The 25,406-nt window shown below is 40.3% G+C and overlaps 1 protein-coding gene across 1 annotated transcript in view; it reads right to left on the bottom strand.

Moving 5' to 3' along the window:
• NRK (Nik related kinase) overlaps positions 1 to 25,406 on the bottom strand; it is a 2,110,367-nt gene that overhangs the window by 1,520,374 nt on the left and 564,587 nt on the right. Inside the window, exon 3 of the mRNA XM_044057244.1 lies at positions 4,242 to 4,298. Within this exon, the coding sequence (XP_043913179.1) occupies positions 4,242 to 4,298 (57 nt within the window). The remainder of the gene's footprint in view (positions 1 to 4,241; positions 4,299 to 25,406) is intronic.

Below are 25,406 nucleotides of genomic sequence, written 5' to 3'. Positions count from 1 at the left end.
TTAAAACCTCTCACACCAAGAAGAGCATCGAAAACAGTACAAATGTAAAATCATCATCATATCCATTAATGCTAACTATGGACTTGGAATGGTATCAGAAAATAGATAACTACAAATCATTCTTTAGCTATGTTAGAAAACTAAGGAACACCACCCTACATTACTCTGAACGTGTTCAAGACTGTATCTCTCATTCAGACCCAAATGACATTGCCAATAGACTTGTCAACAAATTCAGTATTAACTTTACCACCAACAGCACTCACCACAGTACACAAATCACAGAATCTCTTACCGCCCCCTTTCATCCCTGAGAAACATGTACTGAAGGCACTGAATAAGACCAGAAAAACTTCTTCCATGGGGTCTGAAAATACACCTGGATGCTTAACAAGTAGTACCAAACAGATTATGGCTGACTCTCTCCACAAACTGTTTAACCTAAGCTTAGCCATAAGTTTTATCCTTGAAGAGTTTGGCATTACAGTTTGGATGCCCCTACATAAAGTTGCCATACAACTGACCATGGGAATAACGGGCCTATCACCCTGATGAACCACATCTGTAAGGTCAAGGAATGTCCCTTGAACATTTAATTGGAACTTTGACATCAAAACATTGTTAGACTTGACCCTTAACAGTTTGGCTTTGTGAAGGGAAGATCCTGCCTATAAATCTGGTCAACTTCTTCAATCAGGCTACATGGGTAGTTTACAATGACCATGCAGTGCACGCAGCAAATCAAGATGTGGCCAAGGCATTCAACATTATACCGGATATGGGCAGCATAAGAAAGACATAGGATTTAAACACATATCCCTACCTGTTAAGTTGGATAGCAAACTTACTAACAGACAGAACCCACACAAAAGGAGCCTCATCAGAAAGTAAGAAGATGGCAAAAAGTGTTCCTCATAGCTCACTGCTGAGACCCCTCCTTTTTGCCGTTTACTTTTCTGGTCTCCAGGCAGGAAGACAGGATGTCTGGCTTACTACATCTGAGAATGATTGCATACTGGGCATTATTGTTAATCCCCCCTCTGATACTCGAGCCATCCAAGCAAGAACTCTCCATTGTAAATTCTTGGTGTACGGAAAATAGGCTAAAATTAAATGCTAAAAATTGCAGTATCAATGCATTTGGTAGAAACCTTCCCTTTGACATACTCTAGTGCCGATGATCTACTAAAAAATGAAAATCTTGGAACTTAGGATAATAATTCCCTAACTTCTGATTGTCATATGAGAGCAGTAGTCAGGAAATGCTTCTACTTGGCACAACTAAAGGGAATATCAGAAAGGACTAGGGATGTCATCACTGCCTTATAGTATGTATTGATAAGGCCAGTTATGGAGCACAACACCTCTCCAGCATGTACCTCACATGTCAAACTGGAAATGCCACAGAGGCTCCCCAACCAAGACCACCACAACATAAAAATCCTGAGCTACCAGGAGAGGCTGCAAGTACTGTCATGTTATTCAGTAACTTAAAGACATATGAGGAGAGACCTATGCCTAGGCTATTGCATCACTTTAGACCCCGTTTTTCTTGATCTCCTGCATCTCCACAAGTCTAATACTTCCACCAAGATCAGAAACAGGGACCTACAACTTCAACAATAGATAAACAAAATATGATGCAGAGACAGGTTTATAACACAGTGCTTCCCTCATTTCCGGAGCAGACCTCCGCTACAGGTTAACTGAGTGATTCACAAGCAGCCTTCCAACGGTACTTGGGTGACTACGTGGGTCCCCACAAATTTTCACCAGAACTGACTGGCCCAGCCTTCCTTGAGAAAGGGGTTATGGCAGAGCCGTATCTTACACCCAGTACCATTCCTCAATCTGGCACTCCTCACCTAAGGAGCAAGCTGGGTCTGTTGTTCTCAATCTGCACCCCTCAACTCTAATCTCAGGAGAAGAAAAAAAAAGTCCTGTACTTCAGGACTAAAAAACTACTTTTAAGAACTATTAACTGAACATATACCATACATGAAGCATTAAAACACCTCAGTCCAAACCACAAAATCAGTATTAACATTTATAACATTCATTACTGCACCAACATTCAATAATGAATGCCAGCACTGCACTACTGCTGATTGTACTCCCATCACTTTACACTCTGGGGTGGTACCCCCCTACCTCTACTCTAGCTATACCTCTGGAGTATGGCATGAGGGTGGGTACTGGGTAGGTGTATATGTTCCTAAGATTAAACTACCTTGAAATATCTGTGAAAGGGTCAACTTAATTCAATAAGCAGTATTTCTACTGTCTTACATAATGTGAAACTAACCTTGACATCCATTTTCATATCTCAGCTCCCCATTAGTCTTTGCAAATTATCCTTTCAGACTTTACATAAGACTTCAGCTGAGAGGGAGTTATTACCTTTAGAACATATTCTCTTTTAGTCTCAACGTGACTGTCCACTCCAAGCATTTATACTTTATGTATTTCTACTACAAATGAGTACTGACTTGAATTGTCACCAAATAAATCACTGAACAGACATCGTTTTTAACCCTTATGTGATAACAGGAAAAAAAAAAACAACAAAAACCAGGAGCAGTCCAAGTGATTTTGGCTTTCCACAGATTACTAGCTTACACAAGTAATTCCATTATACCTGTACTCTTTTGCCTTGGTCAGTCAGTCTACTACCCACTGCATGTTTTTATTCTCTTCCCTCCATCCCTTACCTCATACACTGAACTAATGTGAAGCACAGTGTCAAGAGGCAATGCTGAAATTCCAATTTACCATTTCCTAGTGCTACTCTTGTCTAAAGCAGTGACCCTCTACAGAACTGGATTAACCTTCCATGATACAGAAGTTAATACAACAGATACTTCATTGTACGGTTTTATACAAGCCTGTCTTTGTGCCAAGAAGCTACTTTTTCAGTCCCAAATTCCAATTCTATGGCCCTGTTGTACCCATTAGCCCTCCTGATGACATATGTTACCTTTTTCCTGGCCCTCAAATAGGCCCTTTTCTCTCATGACTCAATTCATTCGCCTCTCGTACACAGACTCTTATCTATTTGTACTTTATTTTCTTCCAGTGCAGTCTTCTTACTTCTACATATACTTTTCTTCTTGTGATATATTACTTCCCAAGTGCTACAAAATTCTAAAACTGCATTAATTTCCACTGTCCTTCTGTATTTCTCTTGCATTTCATAAAACAACAACATGGACTATGCTTTAGTCACGGACCTCTGTCTTTACACAGTACCAGTAATGTTACAACAGAATGGTTTCCTGGCAGTGCAATCATATGATCTCAAACAACAAAAAAATCATGTAAAGCATCAAATAAAACAAGAATAAAGTAATGGCATGAGAATGCTGGAATGATTAGCCTTCCTGTCTTATAGCACAGGTTATCCAGTTTGGCTCCCAGCTGAGGTACTTCTGTGCAGAGTCTGCATATCCTCCCTACGTCTGTATGTCTTTTTGTCAGTTTCCATTTCCCTCCCACAAGTCATCCAAATGCCAGTAGGTGAACTGGTTGTCCTTTAAACTGTGTTTCCTGTGACATAATGGTGTCCTCCCAAGACTAGTTTTCCATCTCACAACTGTCGCTTACCATGATCAGTACTACATCTGCAGAATAAATGCACAGATCGCTATGCTGCTAAGATGTGGCTACATTCTGATCACAAAGGTCAGAAACTTGGGACTTAGAAAACAGTAAGCCAATCATATAAGAGCCATTTCAGTACTTAGAGGGGCCACGTATATGGACGAGTCTGACACTCAAGTATATTTACTTTTCAAAGCATCACATATAAACACTGGTATCATAATGCAGTACAGTAATACAGAATTGGTCTCCACCAGGTAGTATAATGAGTCATCTCTTAATTTATCGAAAATGATGCAACAAAACTGAAAGAAATTGCCTCTAGTTAAATGCACTATAGAATACTTGTGGCATTACACAAAGGAAAGAAAATGTGCCTGCAAAGATGAAAACTGTAATGGAAGGGAATACTCTTCCTCAGGATTTTGAGTTTATTAATTTCCTGGAAGTCTCAACAGCATACAGCTATGCCATGGTACCATAAATATTCAGATACCACTATTTTTAACTGTGCTGATAAATCTGTTATCTCAGTTTACCCCCGATCCCCACCCCCAGCACAAAAGAAAAAAGGTGCATGGGGGTCTATCAAGTGAAACCCTGCAACAGCAAACTGTAGGTACATAAAGCCAAGTACTTACCTCTGTGACATCCATCACCTTGATTGCGGCCAGTTGTCCAGTCTTAACATGGCGGCCCTGTTAAAAGGAAATAAAATGGTCACTGAGAAATCACTGCATAAAGAAACAAAAGCAGTGTCAGCATATGTGCTTGCAGTATACAGAATTCAAGACGACACTCTTGCTTGTGCTAATTCCTATAGGTATGCCTGCATAGTGTTCCGTCATTATTGTAACAGTATCATGAAATTCAGATTTCTTTATTTAGTCATTCATTCTTTTTTAGTTGGTTATTGAACCAGTTTGGGGAACCTTTTCTATCCCAATCCATGTCATATAAATGAATGTCAACAAATGGTAAAAATAAAAAATTAAATACAGTGCAAAATGAATGCATTAAAGGTGACAGAAACCATGAGAGTAATTACACAGGGAAGACTAAGCTACAGCTAGCAGCATGAATCAAAATGACATCTGAATCACTTTAGTGTCACAGGGCATGGGAATGCCAGACTGATTACCGATACAGAGTTGAGTCAGGTGTAATTTAAGAAAGAGGCAAATAAACTAAAGGAATGGGCAGATAACAGCCCTTGTTCATGGTTGCATTTAACAAGCACTTTGCTGCTATTTATAGGCTTAAGTTTATATGCAGTACAGACTTCAATGTTTCAAGCATCTTTTTCTAAATATAAAGTTATAATCTGCAGTGGACCTTTCACCCTTGACTAGACTGCTCTAAGACAGCTGCATATGGAATTCTCTTTACTGTGAATGAGAGGTAAGTAACGGCAGGGTACCTCAAATGAGTTTACAACTGACAGGGTTTAACAGGAAGCAAGATTCCTCAGAAATATTTGAGGATCCTGCTTTACTGAGAGGAAAGTTGTGATGCTTAAAAGCCTGCGTTTGTACTTGTTCACCGCCTTTCCTGCAACTAGTCTAGTCCAGGTGCAGATCTGCTGTATCCAGGACTCTTTGTAAGTTTCTGAGACGCCACCCCCCCCCCCCCCCCAAGCCTTTCTGTGTTGGAGGGAAGCCTTCTAGCTAATCAGTGGAAGTGGTAAGCATTAGGTAGCTTACCTACAGCAAGAGGAATGGTTCCTGGCCCAGAAATTGTAGCTATTGGCCGTTTCGGCAGTTTTTTCCATCTCTTTCAACTTTCTGGTTTAAAAGCCGCAGCCGCAGTTGCGCTCGTTTCCCACCTTTCCTATAACTTTTATTTATTTATTTTATTTATTTTACATTTGTTGACCGGGCTAGTCCAGCTGGATTATTGTCCATTTTCAGTGGAGGCCCGGGGAGAAAAGCTCCACAGCTTAAAGCAAGGTTATACAAAATAAACATATGAAGAAAACACTAATGTCACAGGTAATGAGCAAAATACAGAGATATTAGTCTAGGTCAGGTAATAAAAACAAATAATACCATCTATGTAATGAGAAAGGCATTAAAATACTTTCAGTACAAATAAAGGAGGATGACAGTATTACGTGGTTTAAAATGTATATACATAAAAAACATCGTTTGTACTTTTTTTTTTTTTTTTTTTCATATATGAGAGCAATAGTACAGTAAAGTCATTTGTCATCAGAGAGAAAGATTGCAATGTAGCATAGGAAAATATGATAGTAGACAGAAGAAAGTAGGTTAGTCAGGATTGGTACAAGAGCAGAGCCAGTAGTTGTTCAGATGTAAAAAAAGTTGTTTTTTAAAGAGATGTAGAGAAGCTAGAGAGGAGATATGTGATGGGAGGTTGTTCCATATTTTGCCTACTGAGTTGGAGAAAAGACAGTTACCTGCAGAATTTGTAATTCTAGTAGTGTTAGCTTGTAGCTAACTAGCCTAGTCCAGATAAAGAGTTGCTGTATCCAGGATTGTTGGTAAGCTTCTGAGCCTCGCAAGCTTTTCCGTGTTGGAGGAAAGCCTTCTAGCTTATCAGTGGGAGTGGTAAGCACTAGGTAGCCTGTCTACCACGAGAGGAGTGGTTCTTGGCCCAATAATTGCAGTTTATCGACCATTTGGACAGTTTGTCCATCTCTTTCAACTTTCTGGTTTAAAAGACTACATCTGCACTTGTTTCTCATCTTTCCAGTAACTAACCTACTGGGTAGCACTAGAAAGCCTTAAACTGATACAAGCCTTCTAGCTTAGAAGAGAGACTTTGGAGTGATTAAGTATCAGTTTTCTGTAGTTTCTTGCTGTACCTTAACTGTTTTCCGCCTAAACACAGATTTTCCAGCATTTATTGTGATTTAAAAGCTTGTTTTTTTCACATATTGCACTTCTTTGACTGCCTGCACTTTTAAAAAGCTGTTTTTTGTTTAACTGTTGTAGGCTACCCATTAAAGTGTGATAGCCTTTTCTGACAGTTTTTAGTCGTTTAAAGCTGTTTTTAAGTGCATTTTCTTTTACTGTTTTTGCCTTATCTTTTCAAAAAAAAAAAAAAATTCCTTATTTCCCGCCTTTCTAAGCTAGTATAGTCCAGTTTTCAGACCAGTGCTGAATTCAGGGCTGTAATACTAGTTTCTGAGTTGCCCATACCTTACTTGGATAGAAGGAAGTTTCTCTGTTCACCTGTGAGAGAGGGGAGCTTTGAGCAGCCTATCTGTCCCTGGAGGAGTGGTTCCAGCGCAGAAGTCAGTAGTTTATTGGCCATTTTGGGCTAATTTCTATCTCCTTCATTTCCCTAATATAAAAACCGTGTTTGCACGGTTTTGTGCACTGGGCAATGCCGGTTAGCTATGGTTAAATTATTCACGACTCAGCTAATTCTCCTCTTCAGTTTCTCCCTTGAAACTAGTTTAACTCTCAAGCTAAGCACTCATAAAGCATCCTACAGCCCAGCACTTCCTCAGACCTAATAGCAAGCACTAATATACCCTGACACTTGATTGCCCAGCAGGGCAAGGCTCTTTATTCACCCCTCACCAACCAAGTGACTAAGTAGCTCACAGTACTATACAGGCATGACCAAAAGGCAATTTCAGGTGTACTCTCCATCTGGCAGGTGAATCTGGGTATCCTGAGGCAATGTTACAACTGCCTCATGTACACAGACAGCCCTCTCCTCCTACCACAAAACACTAACATATGCGAGAGATGCAATTATACAGTCAAACTGGAGGCTAAGCTGTCTTCACCCAAGACTGGAACAGACAGTCAAGAGGAGAAAGTTAATACTTGCACCACACCTCCAGCCACACATAGACCTAATAAAACAGCACTGGCAAAAAATACACATAAATATACAAAATCATACTCGGAGGCTCTAAACAAAAACCAGTAAAAGGATAAAGAGACCTGAAACAACCTGCACCTCCTGTCACAAACCAGATAATGCATAAAACACAAAATCAGTGTGCTGCACAATCACAGCCCTTAAGGCGAAATAACATACCTAACACTCTAGTAATAGGTGACTCTATAGTCAGGCACACTGACGTCCCACTCACTAGGCTGGACAAGCAGAAGGTTACTATTAGTTGCCTGTCGGGAGCCAGAATCCGTCACATAACACAAGCACTCAGGTCACTGCAGGACAAGTACAAATATGACTCTGTCATTGCTCATGTTGGTGTGAATGACCTGAGACGTACCTCCCTGGACTACATGAAAAGAGACATGGAAGAGCTCTCTGATCATGTAGCCCAGGCTGGTATGACCCTGACCCTGAGTAGCATCCTGCCCTCACCAAGAATGATACCTCAGTATAAAGAAAAAATGATCAATTTCAAAAATTGGCTAAGCTTCCGGTGACATTCAAAGGGGATCCAGTGTCTGTCAGCCAGGGATGACATGCTCGACAAGCCGTGTTGCTTCGCAAGAGACAGCTTGCACCTATCACCCCTAGGCTTCTGAATACTGGCCAAGGCTCTTGCTGCCCCCACAGTGCCTTTTTTAGGCAAGGCTCAAAAGTCAAACCCACCTCTGTAAACAGCACAATAAACAAAAAACTGAGGGTTATGCTACTCAGCACCAGGAGTTTAAATCTCAAAATGCACGCGCTCGAAGCACTCCTCAGTATGGAGAATGTCGACATCTGTGCAGTAACTGAAACCTGGTTCAAGGCTCCAGAGAGCACCCCAGCACTACCAGGCTACAACTCATGCCACATGTTTCTGCCACAGAACACGGACCGAAACCCAAAAGGAGGGGGGTGTATCCATACTCAAAGATATCTACACCTCTAGGTTAGTGGCGCAGCATGATACCTCTGGGATCATCCATGTGCAACTAACATTGGGCAAATCTGAAATGCAAATTGTGGCCTGCTACAGATCACCCTCCATGACCCAGGACTACCACTCCACCTTTCTGGCGACACTGGAAAACATGAGGGTCCTACCGTATACCCTGATGTTGGGCAATTTCAATTACCCTACCATTAACTGGGAAAACTACTTGAGTAAAAACTCCGATGCCCAGCGCTTCCTGGAATTCATCAACTCAAATGCCCTGGATCAGCTGGTAAACTCCCCTACCAGAGGTGAAAACATATTGGACCTGGTCATCACCAACATGGGCGACAGGTTCCACACTGGAGGTCAACCCGTTACTGGTTAGATCAGACCATAAACTAATCACTCTGGATGTCCACACCCCACCACCACCCCCAACTAAAGAAACCACAGTAAAAAACTTTTCTAAAGCAAATGTCACCTTACTTAAGACAGAGGTGGTAAGTTTCACAGCCCCCACGCTAATGGATAATGCTGCCCAAGATGCAGAAACCTTTACAAATGGACTCTATGAGCACCAACAAGGATGAATGGATCGTGCCATCCCTAGCAAAACCAAGTCTCACTCCTCTAAGAGATGGAAACCAGTTTGGTGGACCCCTGCCATAAACAGGCTATACAATAGAAGGAGGAAACTAGTTCAGAAAAAAAGCAAATCCCAAGAAGGAAAGTCATCCCAGATCAGTATCAGTAAGAAACTAGGGTCCCTCATGAAATCATCCAAGGCCAACTTCGAAAGAAAAATAGCCAAGGATTCAAAAGATAACCACAAAGCCTTCTTTAGCTATGTTAAGAATCTAGGTGGCAACTCGCAGATATACACTGAACTAGTGCAAAATAGCACAAAATATACTGAACCTACTGATATTGCCAACATCCTGGCAGATAGACTCAGTGCAAACTTCAACCCCCTCTCACCCCCAAAAGGGCCCACAACAATACCAGAAAAGTGTAGTGTCCCGGAAATCACAGATGCACAGGTGAAAACAGCCCTTTCAAAAGCCAAAAAACACAGCGTCAATGGGGCCAGATGGTGTCCCAGGCAGCGTCTTGCACAAACTACAGAACAAACTAACCCCCCACCTAAACATGCTGTTCAACCTCAGCCTCTCCACAGGCTATGTGCCCACAGAATGGCGTACAGCAATGGTTATTTCTCCCCACAAAAGAGGGGCCAAAACTGACCCTGGTAACTATCGCCCCATAAGCCTGACTAGCCTGGGGTGCAAGGCTATGGAGCGCATCATCATGGAACTCATTAACAAAGACATTGGGAACCTCCAAACACTTGACCCGACCCAGTTCGGCTTTGTTAAGGGCAGATCATGCCTACTAAACCTGGCTGATTTCTTTGAGACAGTCACTAAGGCCATAGACGAGGGAAAGGTGGTTCACACAGCCTACCTTGACCTTGCCAAGGCTTTCGACACCATTCCCCACTCGGGTATTACAGAAAAACTCACCAGTCTGAACATAAACCCCTACGTCACGAGATGGGTTGCCAACTGGCTTACAGACAGAAATCACACGTTAAGAATAGCAGGCTCCAGGTCAGACTCTAAACCAGTCACAAGTGGTGTCCCACAAGGCTCGGTCCTGGGACCCCTACTGTTCGGCATATACTTCTCAGAAGTACAGGCAAACACAGGAGGACAATGGCTAACCAAGTTCGCCGATGACTGCAAACTGGGAGCCATAACTGACTCTCCGGCTGACACGGACATCCTCCAAAAGGGCCTTACTGAGATGGACACCTGGTGTCAAAGTCATGGCCTCAAGCTAAATGCAAAAAAATGCATAGTCATCCCGTTTAGTAAAAACAAAACACCCACGAATTACCACATAGGTGGCAGCCCCCTTAATACAGAAGAGGTAATAAGAGATTTGGGGATCCAGGTAGATAGTAATCTCTCCTTTGACAATCATATTGCCAAAGTAGTTAGGAAATCCTTCTATGTGGCCCATCTAATTACTAAAGGGTTCGCATCTAGAACTAAAGAGGTTATAGTGCCCCTCTACTCGTCACTCCTAAGACCCATCATAGAGTACAATGCCCCATTTGGGATGTACCTCACAAGACACTTCCAACAGCTGGAAAGACCACAAAAGTACCTCACCAAGAGGATTACTGGCCTCAAACATATGTCCTATGCAGCCCAACTGAAAAAACTCTGGCTGTACTCAGTGGCATATCGCTTACTCAGAGGTGATCTCTGCCTGACTTACAAAGCCATGTCCAACTCAGAATTGATGGACGTGCTCCACCTAAAGAAATCCAAGTCACTGCAAGCCACACGCTCTAGTGAGCTAAACCTCACCACAACAATAAATAGAACATGCTGGAGGGATAGATTCCTGTCACAGAGACTCCCCATGCTTTGGAACAAAATTCCAAACTACATTAGGCACAGCCCCTCACTAACACTCTTCAAGATAAACCTTGACGAGTGGATGGGTAACAGAAAATACACCCCTGGGATCATTTCATTGGCTCTGCTTGACAGAGGATCAGTTAATTAATCAATGGGGAGGGCGAAAGCTGACACACTCTGGCTAGGCTTATAAATGCCCTCGGGCAGATAGCCTGGTACCTACCTATGAACCTAAGTACAATATGACCCTGGTAAATAAATCTGAAGAGCTTTCTGATGGTGTCTTTAAATTCTGATACTGCCCTCAAAACCAGAAGAAAATAGCAGTGATGCAAAATCTAAGCCTGAATCGAGATACTTTTATCTAATGAATGTTATACCAATGAAGTACATTCTGAACAGAGGTAACACCAGAGCCCAAAATCCTCAATGCAGGAAATTTATTCAAAGGAAAGCAGACAAAGAAATTGATAATATAAATAGTTGATAGTCAAGCACTTTCATCTCCAAGATACATGTAACTTCATCAGAACTAAACCAACTTGCATCACTTCCTTTTTATAGCATTCTGGATCTGCTGTTAATTGAAAAAACAAAACAATTAACCATTATAACTAACAATAAATATAAGCCAATATCCTAGCTATTAAGAAAACATAAATTTGCTAAAATGTACTATAATATAAAACCCATTACAAATGTTGTCGTAGAACAGTGTTTATCTTAATGTATGTCCTTTCAACAGCCAGAAACTGTAAAAAATGCTACAAATGAATATATTCACTTGACTACTGTATTTTGGGACATTTACCTCATTTTAAGCTATCTAAAAGACTACGATGATGATGTTAATGGAGGATAAATGTGCTCTTTAATTGAGATGCTTTCTGAAGGAATTTGGGGGTAATGAGGATAGGCATAAAGGAGACTGAAGGCTAATCGTTAAGTACAGCATCCCTCACTGACTCTCCTAGTGTGGGGATCTGGGCAAAGAACCTGCTGAATATGTTTTTCAGAGGAGATGTAAAGAGATTGCATTGATGGGAAATCCTCTCTGCCACCTTCATGCTGAGAGATCACTCATGAGGCATTAGAATGAACTGCTTAACTTGTCTGCAATCACACTGGACTTCCCCAGAATGTGCATTGCTATCAGAAAACAAATGGATGAGATTGCACATTGCCATACTCTCATAGCTTTTCAACAAAGACGGTAAGATTTGGTTCCCCCTTGTTTGTTGGTGTACCAGACCACTGACATATTGATCATCTGGACTGCAATAGTCCCGTGGAGAGAGTGTCATGGAAGGCCTGCAATGCTAGGAGGACAACTCTCATTTCCAAGCCATTGATACGTGTTTTGGCCTCTTCAGGAGACTATGTGCCTTGAATCATCTTTCCCAAAAAGTGCACCCCCCCACACCCAATCTGGGAGGCGTCCATGGTCGCTATGGCCTTGGGTGGGGGAGAACAAAGGGATGAACTTCTTGTACATGACTGGAGTGCATCCACAAAAGAAGGTAATTTTTGCAAGCTTGTATTATTTTGACTTGACTGGATAATGGTAGATACAGAATGAACCATTGAGTTGCAAGTATCCTCTGAAGAATCCTCATATGGTACTTTGCCAATGGTACCAGAATGATTGCTGCTAACATGGATCCTAATGCTTGGAGGATCAGTCAAGCTGAAAAAGATGAAATCTGAATTACCTTTTTGACTTGGAACTGAATTGTTTGAACTCTGGACAGAGGGAGAGAGGCTGTTTGAATGACTGTATTGTGCAAGGCACTGATGAATTCCATTATCTGGGTTGGTTTGAGATGAGATTTGTTTTAACTGATAGAAATTCCCAGACAAGAGCATAACTGGAGTATGTCCTCTCGAGCTTGAATTAGATGATGCCTAGTTGGGGGGTTATGAGCCAGTTATCCAAATATGGAAACACCTGGAATCCCTGCAGTCACAAGTGAGCTGCTACTACTGCCATAAGCTTGGTAAACATCCTGGGGGCTGCAGTGAGAACAAAGGGCAGAGCTCTGAATTGTTAATGAGAAGCTCCCAGCCAGAAGCATAGATATCTCCTGGACTGTCTGTTGAGTGACAATACGCATCCTAAAGATCTATCGAGCACATCCCTTCACCCTGTGCAGAAATGCAGAATGCTGAACTAAGGCTTTGTGGATAGTTGTGTAATGAACTGACTGATTTAAATTCCAAAGACATGCATCTGGAGCATTTCTCCCAGGGCCTCTGCTGAAAACAGGCTCTGTGTCCGACTTTCCTGGTCAACAAATGATGATTAAAAAAAAAAAAAAAAAAATTGCTGAGATCCAAAACGGGTCTCCAATACCCTGTTTTTTTGGCAATAAAAAGAATCTTGAATAAGTTCCGGAATCTTTCTGGTCCAGGGGACCTCTTGGATGACTCTTATCTAACAGCTTCTTTATTTCTCTTGCTGCTGCTTCCTTTTGATTAGGTGGAACATCAGGGATTTTGTTTACTACTAGTGGGGGTGGATGGAAAAAAATGGTATTATATAACCTCTGGATATTATCCTCTTCACCCACGAATCTTTGATCATTTCTAGCCAGGCTCTCTGGTGCAGGTATAAATGACCACTGACTGCCAACAGGATGGACAGTTGGGCCTCCTTTCAAGACCGCTGACAGGATTTGTCAGAGAAGTAGCTCTAGATCCCTGGTTATGCTGACTACCTCTGCAGCAGAGACGGTATCTTCCCTTAGAGTTCCCCACTCTGCCCCTGAAGGAACTGTCTCCACGTGGATCTTGGAGGGGACCCTACAATTTTATGAAGCACATTTTCCATCCACCTCATTGGTTCCTAGAAAAGGTCCATACTGGGATCGAAAAATGCACGCCCAAAGCAGATGGTGTTTTTCCTTTCTGCTCACACCTACAGAGTCTTTCACTTTGAGGCCAAATAAGGAACTTCCATCAAAAACAGCATTGACAAAGGAAGTTTGGAAAGGTTCCACAAAGTCACACAAACACATCCAGGCATGTCTTCTGAAGCATGGGAGATGAGCCTTATGGATGAGTTTGAAATGGACTGAAGAGTAGCCAACTGCAAGGAAATAGTGTTCTCTACCTTGAAGGATATGGTCCTAGTGAGGGATTTGGAAAGTTCCTTAATCAAATCCCTTTGAAGTCTCTTAAAATGTGCCAAGTATTTCAGAGACCTAACAGCAAAAGTCGCTGATGCATAGACATGCTTCCCAAGTCCATACAGTGCCCTAGATTCCCTGTTAGGGGAGTGGACAGAGGAACTTTGTTCTGCCAGTTCCTTCTTAGTGGCTGCACTATGACCATGGCATCAACTGGTACTCTTTCCAATAAGTTTTATCCTTCAGTAATGCCAGGATCTTATCTGGTCTCTTAGAGATAGGTTCAATGGTGTCAGGTTCCTTCTACTCCCGTTGAGACCCCAAATCAATGAGCTCATTGGTGGACAGAGTCACCCAGGAGGTAGACAGTCTAGCGCCAAAGACCTCCAGAAATACAGACTCCTCTTGGGAAAGATTATCAAAGGACCAACCATCCTTTTGTATTAGGAGTTCTAAGATGTCTTCAAATGAGACATCATTGTGGTGGTCTGGGGGACCCCTCCCCTTCATCAAAATCAGTATCTTCTGTGACAGACTCTTGCAGAGAGTCTAGGTGACTCCTTTTACACTTCCTCTTCTTGGGAACTTCTTCGGTGGGATGCTCCATAAAAGTGTCAGAACAGATTGCTATAAATTGCTGGGTGGTCTGGAGAGTAACTTGGGCTGGTTGTCCAGGTGGCACAGCCGATTGAGGCTCTGGGTGCAGAGTCGAATGGAGATGGGTAGTCAGAACCAAAGAAAGAGAAGAAGTCCAAAGTATGGGAGTAGAAAGCAGTCTCCACTGCCTCTTATTCAGAATGCCTTCGAGAAAAGGTAACCAACGGATCCAATAAGGCATGCTTATGGACAGTCAGCTCCCTCTGCCCAAAATGCAAACTACTCGAGGAAAGAATTGGAGCTAAACTGTCTAGTGCCCAAGCTCCAAGGCGCACAGGTGGCTCCAACAGCTTTGGAGTCTACTCCAACACCCCAAAGTTGGTGCTGATGCTTCAGCTCCGAAGTAATCGATTCCGGACCCCTCAGACATGCCACTAGAGTTGAAGATATCAGCATCTTCAGATCTGATGCAGATGACTCCAGGACTTTCAGATCTGATGTCTCTGAAACCAAAGAAGAAGCCAAATACAGTGGAGTAGTACTGACAAGGGTCTCCTGACCCGATGGGGTAGGAGCCGGAAGAACACCCATTTGAATCTGCGTCCTGAAGAATTTCCTCATTATCCTGTCCACATCAGCTAATCAGATGATTGACTAAATGAGCTGTTGAAGATGGTATAGAATGTTGTCTTGGTGAATGTTCCAAATAGGGGGAGGGGAGCTGAGAAGAGAAGATCCGGTAGCAACTGAGGTGGTCATATCCAAGGAGATTTTTCTGATCTATGTCTAGGATCCAATACTTCAGCTACTTTAACAGGAGGTTCAGACACTGGAGCCAAAGAGGTAGACAGATCCAGAAATTATTTTCTTGGCTCTTTAGGGAGAGAATCTTCTTTCTTATCAACTTTTTTTTTGGGGGGGGGGGGCTTGAGACGGCTTGAGACCCAGAGGCTGCTGAAGTAGGTTTAGAGGTTAGAAAACCTCTTAAAATTAACTTGTTTTTTTCTATCACGGCCTGTAAATTGAAAGCCTTACATATCTCACAATCAGAATCCAGGTGAGTTGGGCCTACGCAATAGAAACACTTAAGTGTGTCTGTATCTGAATTTGGAAATGTATGGCCACAGACCATGCACTTTTTGAAACCTGAAGGTTTCTCAGACATAATTAGCATTAAAGACAGAAATAATTAAGAAGTGAAAAAACTTTTGTAAACACTGAAAGAAACAAGAAAAATACTAACAATAGTAAAAAGAGTACTAAAAGGTACAAAGGAAATAACAACAATGGTACTTAGGACATACTCAAAGGAAGAGTAAAACAATTCTCTGTATTGATATAAAGGGAGGAAGAGCAAGAAAGGGTTTTTTTCATATTTTATATATATATATATATATATATATACGCACAGAAATAGATTATGCTCACTCAGGAGTAAGCAGTAACCACACCCGTACGCTAAAGTGGCAAACAAGATCTGAGGTATGTTAGGTAACTAGAGTATTATGGGTAAAGGTAGGAGCTCGAGAGTTTCAGTGTTCCATGAGCTGGAAGAAGCATCTGAGTCGGATCCAAGGATCAGATCCGAACCCAACAGTTGAGGAATGAATGAAAATGACAACATAAGATGTACCGTTAGACTTTCTGCCCGTCATGGTGAAATCTTCTTGATCAGTATTTAAATTTTGCCACAAAGTGCATTTCACAAAAGACTTACTGATGGCAACATTTATTCAAGTAGCACATTACAAAACAGTGGTTCCCAGTTAAATTAAGTCACTAACGAAACTCAAGTCACACTTGCTTGCAAATTGTGAAGAGTGTAAAACCACATGTGAAGGGTGTGTTGAGGACTGCTTAAAACCACAATATATATAAAGGAACTGTATGATAAAATACACCACATATAACAGTAAATACTATTTTTTTTCATTTAAAAATCATGTTACTAGGGTTTTTCATGCATGAAAAACATTAATGTTCAGCTTTACAAGCACATGAAAAATGTTAGCAGAATGGCAAATACCTATACATTTGGATTACAGCTGTATATTTATAAGTATCAGAAAAGCTCAACAGCTCCCACTTTGAGACTTCACAAGACGCATCATACATTACCAAAGATTTATTTTCATATGAGTGCAAAACACTCTTCTCATTGAGAAGAATCATTCCTGTGCTACGATTGAATGGTCCACTACCAAACTGCACAGGCTGTACTAATAACCTTCCTTTATCTCTAATACATTGAGCCCTCCATTGTCACCATGACACACAAGTACAATACTCCTATCATATAATGCTACATTAGTACATACGCTGTCTCTGAAACCCAAGTACCAAAGCTAATCAGACTATATTCAACAAAATATGAAGATTTATCCCAATCACCTCAAGGCATAAACACCCCTGACTAATTATTAAAAGCCAAGTGGCTCTACCGCAAAACAGAAGGATGAACTCCTTTTAGGTTCCCAGCTGTTTATACTCTTGCAGTCATATAGGTTCATAGGTAAGTACTAAGCTAGCTGCCCTTGCAGGCCATTTTAAGCCTAGTTAATTTCCCTTTTTTGTGCTTGAAATAACCTATCCCATTTGGTTATGGATTGGGCTTACCAGTCCCATGGTTAATAATTATATATTACCCCTAATGAGAATATCTGGGATCATACAATAGATAATCTGAGGGAACCCATACATGGGATAAAGCATTTAGGAGCTTCCTCTGTCCATTAGTAATACAGGGGACAGTTTTGGGGTAAAATTTCTGGTTTCCCCATCTATAGCTCTAAATTGTTGAATATGGAGAGAGATGAACTTTGTTTTATGTGGATGAGGAGTCTGTTCCAGAGCATCAGTATCCTCTGCGAGATATACCTGTCCCTCCAAACCATTCTGTTCATGTTGCAGAAAAGATTTAAATCCCTAGTGTTTCTGATGCTATATGACTTGATGATGTGCAGTAAATCTGTCAGTAATGGGTTGGAAAATGCTGTGTATGCCAGACACAAGTCACCTCTTAGCAATCTTAGGATACAGCTTACAGTTACAGGGCTCCATCTCTATCTACCCCTTAGCAGAAACCTCAATCTGTACAAGCCTTCTTACAGTCTGAGAAACTAAACCCATTACTACAGACTGTTTTAACAAATCTTTACTGCACTCACCACAGCTCATTTATCCTTGCTCCAAAACTTTAAAAGTCGCTTCATCAGGGAAGCGATTCATATACACCAGTTCTTGCTCCCAACTAAAAACCCATATTACCATGAAAGCAAAAGTTAAATGCCCTCAGTCCGGGCACATATCCTGACTCCCTCTACCTGCATAAGTTACCTCAACCTCTACTTTACTATCCTTTAAATAATTTGTTTAGATCTTCCTCTAAACTCTTGCTGTCATCTCCATTTGGTCAGCATGACGCAGTTTGCATATGACCCACAATTTTGCCTCCACCTTCACATTTCCATCTTGACTACTATTTTTTTTGTAATTAAGTATATAAGGAATTGGGGGTTGACAATGATTAATGTGTTTACATTACAGGCACAAGGTACAAAGCTTGATTCTTTCCTTGCATTGGGAAATGTGGCTAGGTTTAAAATGGCTCACAAGGGCAGATAGTCTAGTACTAACCTATCAAATTATGAACTTTATACCTTAATGTCACTTAATTTGTGGGTATAATCCTTGTTGTAATGTTTATTTAGTTGTGCTTTATAATGAAATATTTTGTACGTATATGGAAGTGTTTTTTCTGCATGGACCCAGGCTGAGATTTAAATTGGACAGACTTGATCATAGCTCTATTCTACCTAAATAATTCAAATAAATAAATGCCCTATCCCTTGTAAAAAAACAGACTCCATTATCAGTTATGAAATATTACTATATCCCTGCCACTGTTATTTAGCAGCCTCTATTGTCACCCATCCTCTTCCTGAAATGTAGGGTCTACAGTCATACTGCATCAATACAGACTCTGCCCCTGGTAGCAAGTATGTATTATGTAGCTTCCAACCACAGCACAAGTAAAGTTCCCAGTAGCCTCTGACCACAACAGTGAAGTTTCCATATCACCATGTTGTAATAAATTAGTATAGCCCCTTTCCCAGGCTACTTGATCTTCACAGTTAAAACCCACTATTATACTCCTATCTCTTTCACCTTCTGCTGTCCTTCACCATTCCTGTCATATTAATACATGCACTCTCCCCATCAGCCGAGATAGCCTATTATCACTCAATGTATGTCAATATACTCAGTCCCTGGCACCCAGGACCCCATTATTACCTGTGCTATATAAATATATACTGGTTCATTTCACCCAGAGGTCCTCCACATCACCCAAGCAGTCCCTGGTGCTACCATTACTACCATTTTTATGCCCCACATCCAGTCACTTCGGGGTCTAAATTTATCACCTATGATGTATTAATTTTTTCCATTGTTCTTGCCCCTACTAGCTGAAATGCCGTAATTTATCACCTGTGTCATTGTTCCAGGACCTCTCTCGGACATCTGTTAGGTCCCCATTATAATCACTGTTGAATTACTATCTTCCCTTTTCCTGCTGTTAAACACATAAAAACAAAGAAATACACTTTTCGTTAAAAATCCATATGATGAAATCTGATTTTTTTCATCCTTGAAGTTGTCAAAAGTTTACCTTTACTTGCTGAGCTCTATTTGACCATTTTCTAATTCCACAAATGCTGCCTGCTTGAGTTGTACTTAATCTTATGTTCGCTAACTAAAGATTGCAGCAATAATTAAAAGTGTGCAGTGTAACTGCCAACATTACATGGAGGTAGATGGATAGCGGAGAAAAAAATATCATTCTTTTCACATTCTATGAATGCCTGCACTATCTCCGAAATGGAATAACCTTAGTGTGAGAATATACATGCAAGGCTCCCACAAGGGTTGCAAGTAGGCTTGCCCCTTTGCAAAAATGTTTTAATTACAAACATTTACACAAATTTCCTGTATTTCTCATGTATATAACTTTACAGCATACATGTACTCAAGGGAAAGAATTTCATGCAGTACTGTATTTTATTGTAACACTACAGACACATTTAGCTAAACTAGCCCCTAATTTAACCATCCAGTTTTTTTCTTTATGATTAAGCAGGGAGTGCCATCCCCTTTTACATCCTTTATTATCCAATATTTTGTCAATGATAGTAAAGTTAAATTTGGCAGAATGGTGCATTTGACAATGTCTGTACAAAGCATTAGTAATGCATTTGTTACGGATATCACTTAAGTGTTCTGACATTCTTAGACAGAAGGGTCTAGATGTCTGTCCTATATAAAATGAACGGCAGTGACAAGAAGTTAAATAAATAACCCAATCTGATCCACAATTAGCGTAAAAGTTAATATCATACACATGACTAGTGTTCTGGCTAGAGATTTGTTTAGTTGTAGATACATGTTGACAAAATGAACAATGTCCACATGGGTAGCAACCTGATAACTTTTCTCCTATAGATTCCCTATTTTTGGGCTGATGTTTATAATGGGAAAAATGAGGCCCTATTGTTCTGCCACAACGAAAAGAAAAAGGACACCTATCTGGTAACCACTGGCTAAGCTCCTCATTGTCTTTCAGAATATTCCAATGTTTATTAACATCCCTATATATACTGACATTTCTCCCTTATGTGGTTATTAGTCTAATGATGTCTGTGTCATTATGGTCATCCCTATTCTTACATTTTAGTAAATCCTTCCGAGGTTGTTGAGAAGCCCATTCCCAGGCAGTGACCACATCCCCCAACCTATAACCCTGTTCAAAAATTTAGAGGTGAGATCCTGCTTGAAATAATTATAATCATCCTCACTTGAACAGATATGTCTAATCCTGGAGAATTGTGACTTTGGTATGTTCCTTATGATGTGTGTGGGGGTGTAAGCTAGTCGCATCTAATAAGTTGTTATATTGCGGACATTTTCTAAATATTACAGTCCGTAAAGAGTTGTCAGGTTCCCTTAAGATCTTAACATCCCAAAAATGTATTTCATCACAACTATATGATAAAGAGAACTCAATGTCCCATTTATTATCATTAAGGTATTGTACAAACTCTTTCAAATATTCTACATCCCCACGCCACACCAACAAACAATCGTCCAAAAATCTCCTCCACATGTCCATATCCGGCAGATATATGTTGTGTGACATATCATATATCAGTACCTGCTCTATATAACCCATAAACAGATCTGCATATATGGGAGCAAAAGATTGCTGTTCCTTGGATTTGCCAATAGCAGCTGCCCCAAAAATAAAAGACATTTTTTGTCAAGACATGCTCATCCATACAGACTAGGAGGGTATTGAATCCCACAGAATACAGACAGGTTCAGGTTGCATTCAACCAATAATCCAAGGCCTGTAGTCCCACCCAATGGGGTATACTAGTGTAGAGGGATTTAACATCTAATGTGCACATAAGCCAATGTGGTTCCAACTCAGAATTAGAAACTATTTGTAGTAATTCTGTAGTATCTCTAATCCTTGCCCGAACATTGGTTAATAATGGCTGCAAGTATTGGGTCAAAAATGCTGATAATGGCTCTGTCAATGAGCCTATGCCTGAAACTATAGGTCTACCTGGGGGCTTACCCAAACTTTTATGAATCTTGGGTAAAAGGTACAAATTTTGTTCAACCGGGTCCCTTACTGTTAGCAGTAACATTGTCGCTTTATTTATGATTCCCTCCTCCACTGCCTGCTCCAAAAATAAATCAATTTCCTTCCTAAATCTAGGAGCAGGGTCTGTATCATTGTGCATGTAATGCAGAGGGTTAGACAATTGTCTATTTCCTTCCGCCCAATAGTAACTGGTATCCATGAGCACAAATGCCCCTCCTTTATCCGCAGGCAGGATGGTGTTATCAGTATTGCTACGAAGCTCCTGAAGGGCCCTTTGTTCCTCCTGTGTAAGGTTATGTCTAAGCAGCCAGATAGAACAAAGCTTAAACTGTAAATCTTTGAGTATTGCTTGCTGAAATATGGCCACATTCATATTCATAGGTGGCATAAAGCTTGATTTATGAAACTTAAATTCCATAGATCTTTGAGAATCTAAATTGGACCTGAAAAACAATTTAAAATTAATTTTTCTACAAAATGCTAATACATCTGTAACAAATGAATTCTCATCAACACAAAAGCCTGGTACATAACTTAGCCCTTTATTAAGTAGTTGTTGCTGTTCTGTACTTAAAACATGTTTAGATATATTATGAATGTTGTCATATTAATTGTTTACTGAACCAATGGCTGTAAAAGATTCTCCTGGAAGCTCTTCATTCATATTCATAGTGTACTTGGTATTCATCACAATGAAAGACAGCATACTTATTTGTACAAGAAGTGACATATCATATTCTGATGTGCCCAAACATTTAAACCACATAGAAAATCGTATTGTCTCGCCCTCCACCTTAGTCCAATGGCTTCTGCTGTTTTACCGCAACTTTGGGTGGGAAATATCATTACTTATAAAATACTATTTTACTTCATCACCACTGTAACACTGATAATCATTCTGCAGCACATGGAACAAAGTCCAAATATTTATTTCCTATCCTCTTACAATTTTGGAATAAATTCTGAATACTTTTAGCCTCTTTAAGTCATTTAATTTTTCTTATCACCCCTAACTTCTTTTGAATACTTTAACTTGCATTGGCCTTTTTTTAACCACGGATTTCACACTGCATACTTATTCCAGATCTAGAATGTATACAACATTTTTTTTTTACTTCCAAGATGGCTGCACATTGAGTAACAGCTTAATTTCATCTCTCTGATTTTGAAAACCTAAACTCAGAAGACCGAGCCAGTAAACTCCTATTTTGGGGTAAATTTCAGTAACTGCTTAGTAAGCGCCTGCTTGGATGCCAGCAAAAAAGAAATTAAGAGAACCTGAAAGAAAATCAATCACATAAGGTGAGGGAAAAAAACACTGACTGGGGAGAATTCTGCAGCTGTTCAGCAAAAAGCAGTGTAAGCTCCAGCTTTGGCCCAAGCCATGACTTCCAGTAACCTAGAGGAAAAATAAGTCAAATGTACTCAAAGCTGATTAAAATAAATGAAACACTAATGGAGTACATCAATTCAAATAAAAGTTTGAAAAAATGGAAGCTTTAAACAAATATTCAGATGAGGGGATAAAACTACAAATATCAGGGGGGCAAAATGAAAATGCTGGCTGAATATGAGACTGCTCAAGAAGAGATGTTTCAAAAAATAATAGAATTATAGAGGACAGAGCACGTAGGGAAAACCCAAGATTTTCTGCTGTACCAAGAAATAGACCATATTAATTTTATGACAGCACAAATAAGCAACTGCAATGGTATTCCACAGCAGGAGTTGCTAATTGAAAGGGTACCTCATTTGTATGCTCCAAACCTGGCCATGAGGAAGCAGCCTATACCTTTAATAGTAAATATGCAATCCACCAGAAGGAGTGGATTCTTACAAAACTGTGGCAGAAGGACAAAGTACTAAAAGTGGGAGAAAGCAGAGTGTTTGTGGGAAATTATTACTCACTGTACACTAGGCAGAAGAGGAGTAAATGTATTTCACTAATCAGGGAATGTGGAGAAGGAGGAGAGAGATTCAAACTGCTGTACCCAGCTATCTTCAGAATATACGTTCCTGGAGGGGGAAAATCCTTTTTTGATGCAGAATATGCCACAGAGGAAATACAAAAGTTTGTCCAACAAAAAGTGAGCTGTGAAACAGAAGAAGATTCTGCTTCTTGTTCTTCTGGTAATAAAGTTCACAGGCAGATTGTGCAAGTGAAACATTTTTTCCAACGTTTCAACAGAAAATACTTGAGAGGCAGAAGAAAACACAAGAACTAACTAGACGGACCAAGAGTACATTGGAAATGAAGCAGATACTGAATTTGGGAGATGGAGATAAACAGGAATAAAACCAGCAACTCAGAAACTGACAAATAAATGTGGGCTTGCAAGCTATTAATTATATTTGTGAAACAGGACAGAACAAGAAAACCTGTAAATGCTGGAGTTTGACTTCATTAAACTTGTAGGGACTCTAAAGCATATGCTCTACTTCATGTCATTAATGTTTGGAAGAACATTTAGGAGAGGGGAAGAGTAGGGAGAGAGTTAACTGTAAGTAAAACAAAATTACTTTAACTGTATTTTTATAATGCATGATATAATCTGCATGCTATAAGGTAAAGTTTTCTCAGTTATTTTCAAATGCAATGGGGATACTAAAGTAAAAAGTTGCTCCTGTTTTTTCAGTTCTTTTCTCTTTCTCCTTGTTCAGCTTTAAGAAATGTATGTACTGTAATGTAAAAAAAGATTAAAATCAAGAAACAAGAAAAACTGATGTGCTTTTTTTCATTCTTACATAGGGAAATGACTAGACTAAGACTCTTGGATTAATCTAGTAACACATTTTAAAAGAAAGCAAACAAATAAAAAAGAATATTGAATATAACAAAGTTTCCTTTAGCAAATAAATAAATACTTGTAGAAGCAACTCTTATTCTGGTTTTCATGTCACCATTGAAACAATCTGACAAAAAAGTAATAAAAACAGAATACTTCTTTCTTTCAATGACTATGAGATAATATATTCTGAAAGCATTAAATTGCTCTGGGAGAGCAAAAAAGATAAAGACAAAACCAGACAGTACTTAGAAACACAAGCTGTACCATGCATCTTAGCATGTATAACCCGTCCAAGTGTGTGGTTGTCAGTTTGTGACAATTGTTCCTATTAGGAAGGCAAAAACCACCATATTTGAAGACGTACATAGTTTTAAGATGTGATATACGCCCAAATGGATAACTACTCAGATGGAACGTTATGGTGAGTACATAACTTCTTTATCTGAAGTAGTTAACTTCATTTTATCTTCAACCTGTGGGACAGAGTCCCCAGCTAATCAAGCCCCTGGGAGGCCTTCATGGAAGGGTATTCCAGAGCACCGCAGAGCAGAAGGATGCTCTCCCCCTCGAGATTAAATCCAATGTACAATGAAAAATGAAGATATGTGACTTAGCCCAAGTTGCTGCCGCACAAATGTCATCCAATGACACCCTAGACCAGAAAGCAGCAGATATCGCCATAGATTGGTACAGTAAGCTGTAATTGGACTAGGTGGAGACAATCCTTTGTCTCTGTAAATCTGTAAAATACATAGTGTAATCCATCTAGCTAAAGAAACTTTGGAGATGGCCTTACCCAAAAAGGGTTTAGAAAAGGACAAAAACAACTGGTCAAACTTAAGGAAGGGCTTTGTTCTATGCAATTAAAAACGAAGCTGTCTATGAACATCTAGTAAATGCAGTTTATATTCGCCTTTGTTCTGAAAATTTGGGAAGAAAATAGGCAGATTCATTGCTTAATTAATGTTTGATTCAGATGCCACTTTTGGTAAGAAAGAATGGTTTGTGAGGAGAGAAAGCCTATCCTTATGGAAGATCAAATAAGGGTGCACAGCAGACAAGGCCTGAAGCTCAGAAACCCTCCTAGCCAAAGTAATAGCTACTAGGAAGGCTGTCTTCCAGGCTAGAAACTTTAAATCCACTGAAGCTGCAGGTTCAATGGGAGGAGCAACCAAGGCCTGAAGGATCAAAGTAAGGTCCCAAGGAGGAACAGGGTTCTTAACTGGGGGGCGTAAAAGAAAAGTGCCTTTAAGAAAGGCCTTACACAATCTGGAAGAGGCCAGGGCATTCATCTTCTCACTGACATGAAAATTTGAAATAGCTGACAGTTGCACTTTCACAGTGGAAGAACTGTCCCCTTGAAAAATTCTGACTAAAAAATCCAGTACCGCG

This window comes from Protopterus annectens, chromosome 15.part0 (genome assembly GCF_019279795.1).
Source record: "Protopterus annectens isolate FY-2018-M chromosome 15.part0, PAN1.0, whole genome shotgun sequence".
Lineage (NCBI taxonomy): Eukaryota > Metazoa > Chordata > Ceratodontiformes > Protopteridae > Protopterus > Protopterus annectens.
The sequence above is the reverse complement of the archived record's forward strand: the minus strand, read 5'-3'. Positions and strand labels throughout refer to the sequence as shown.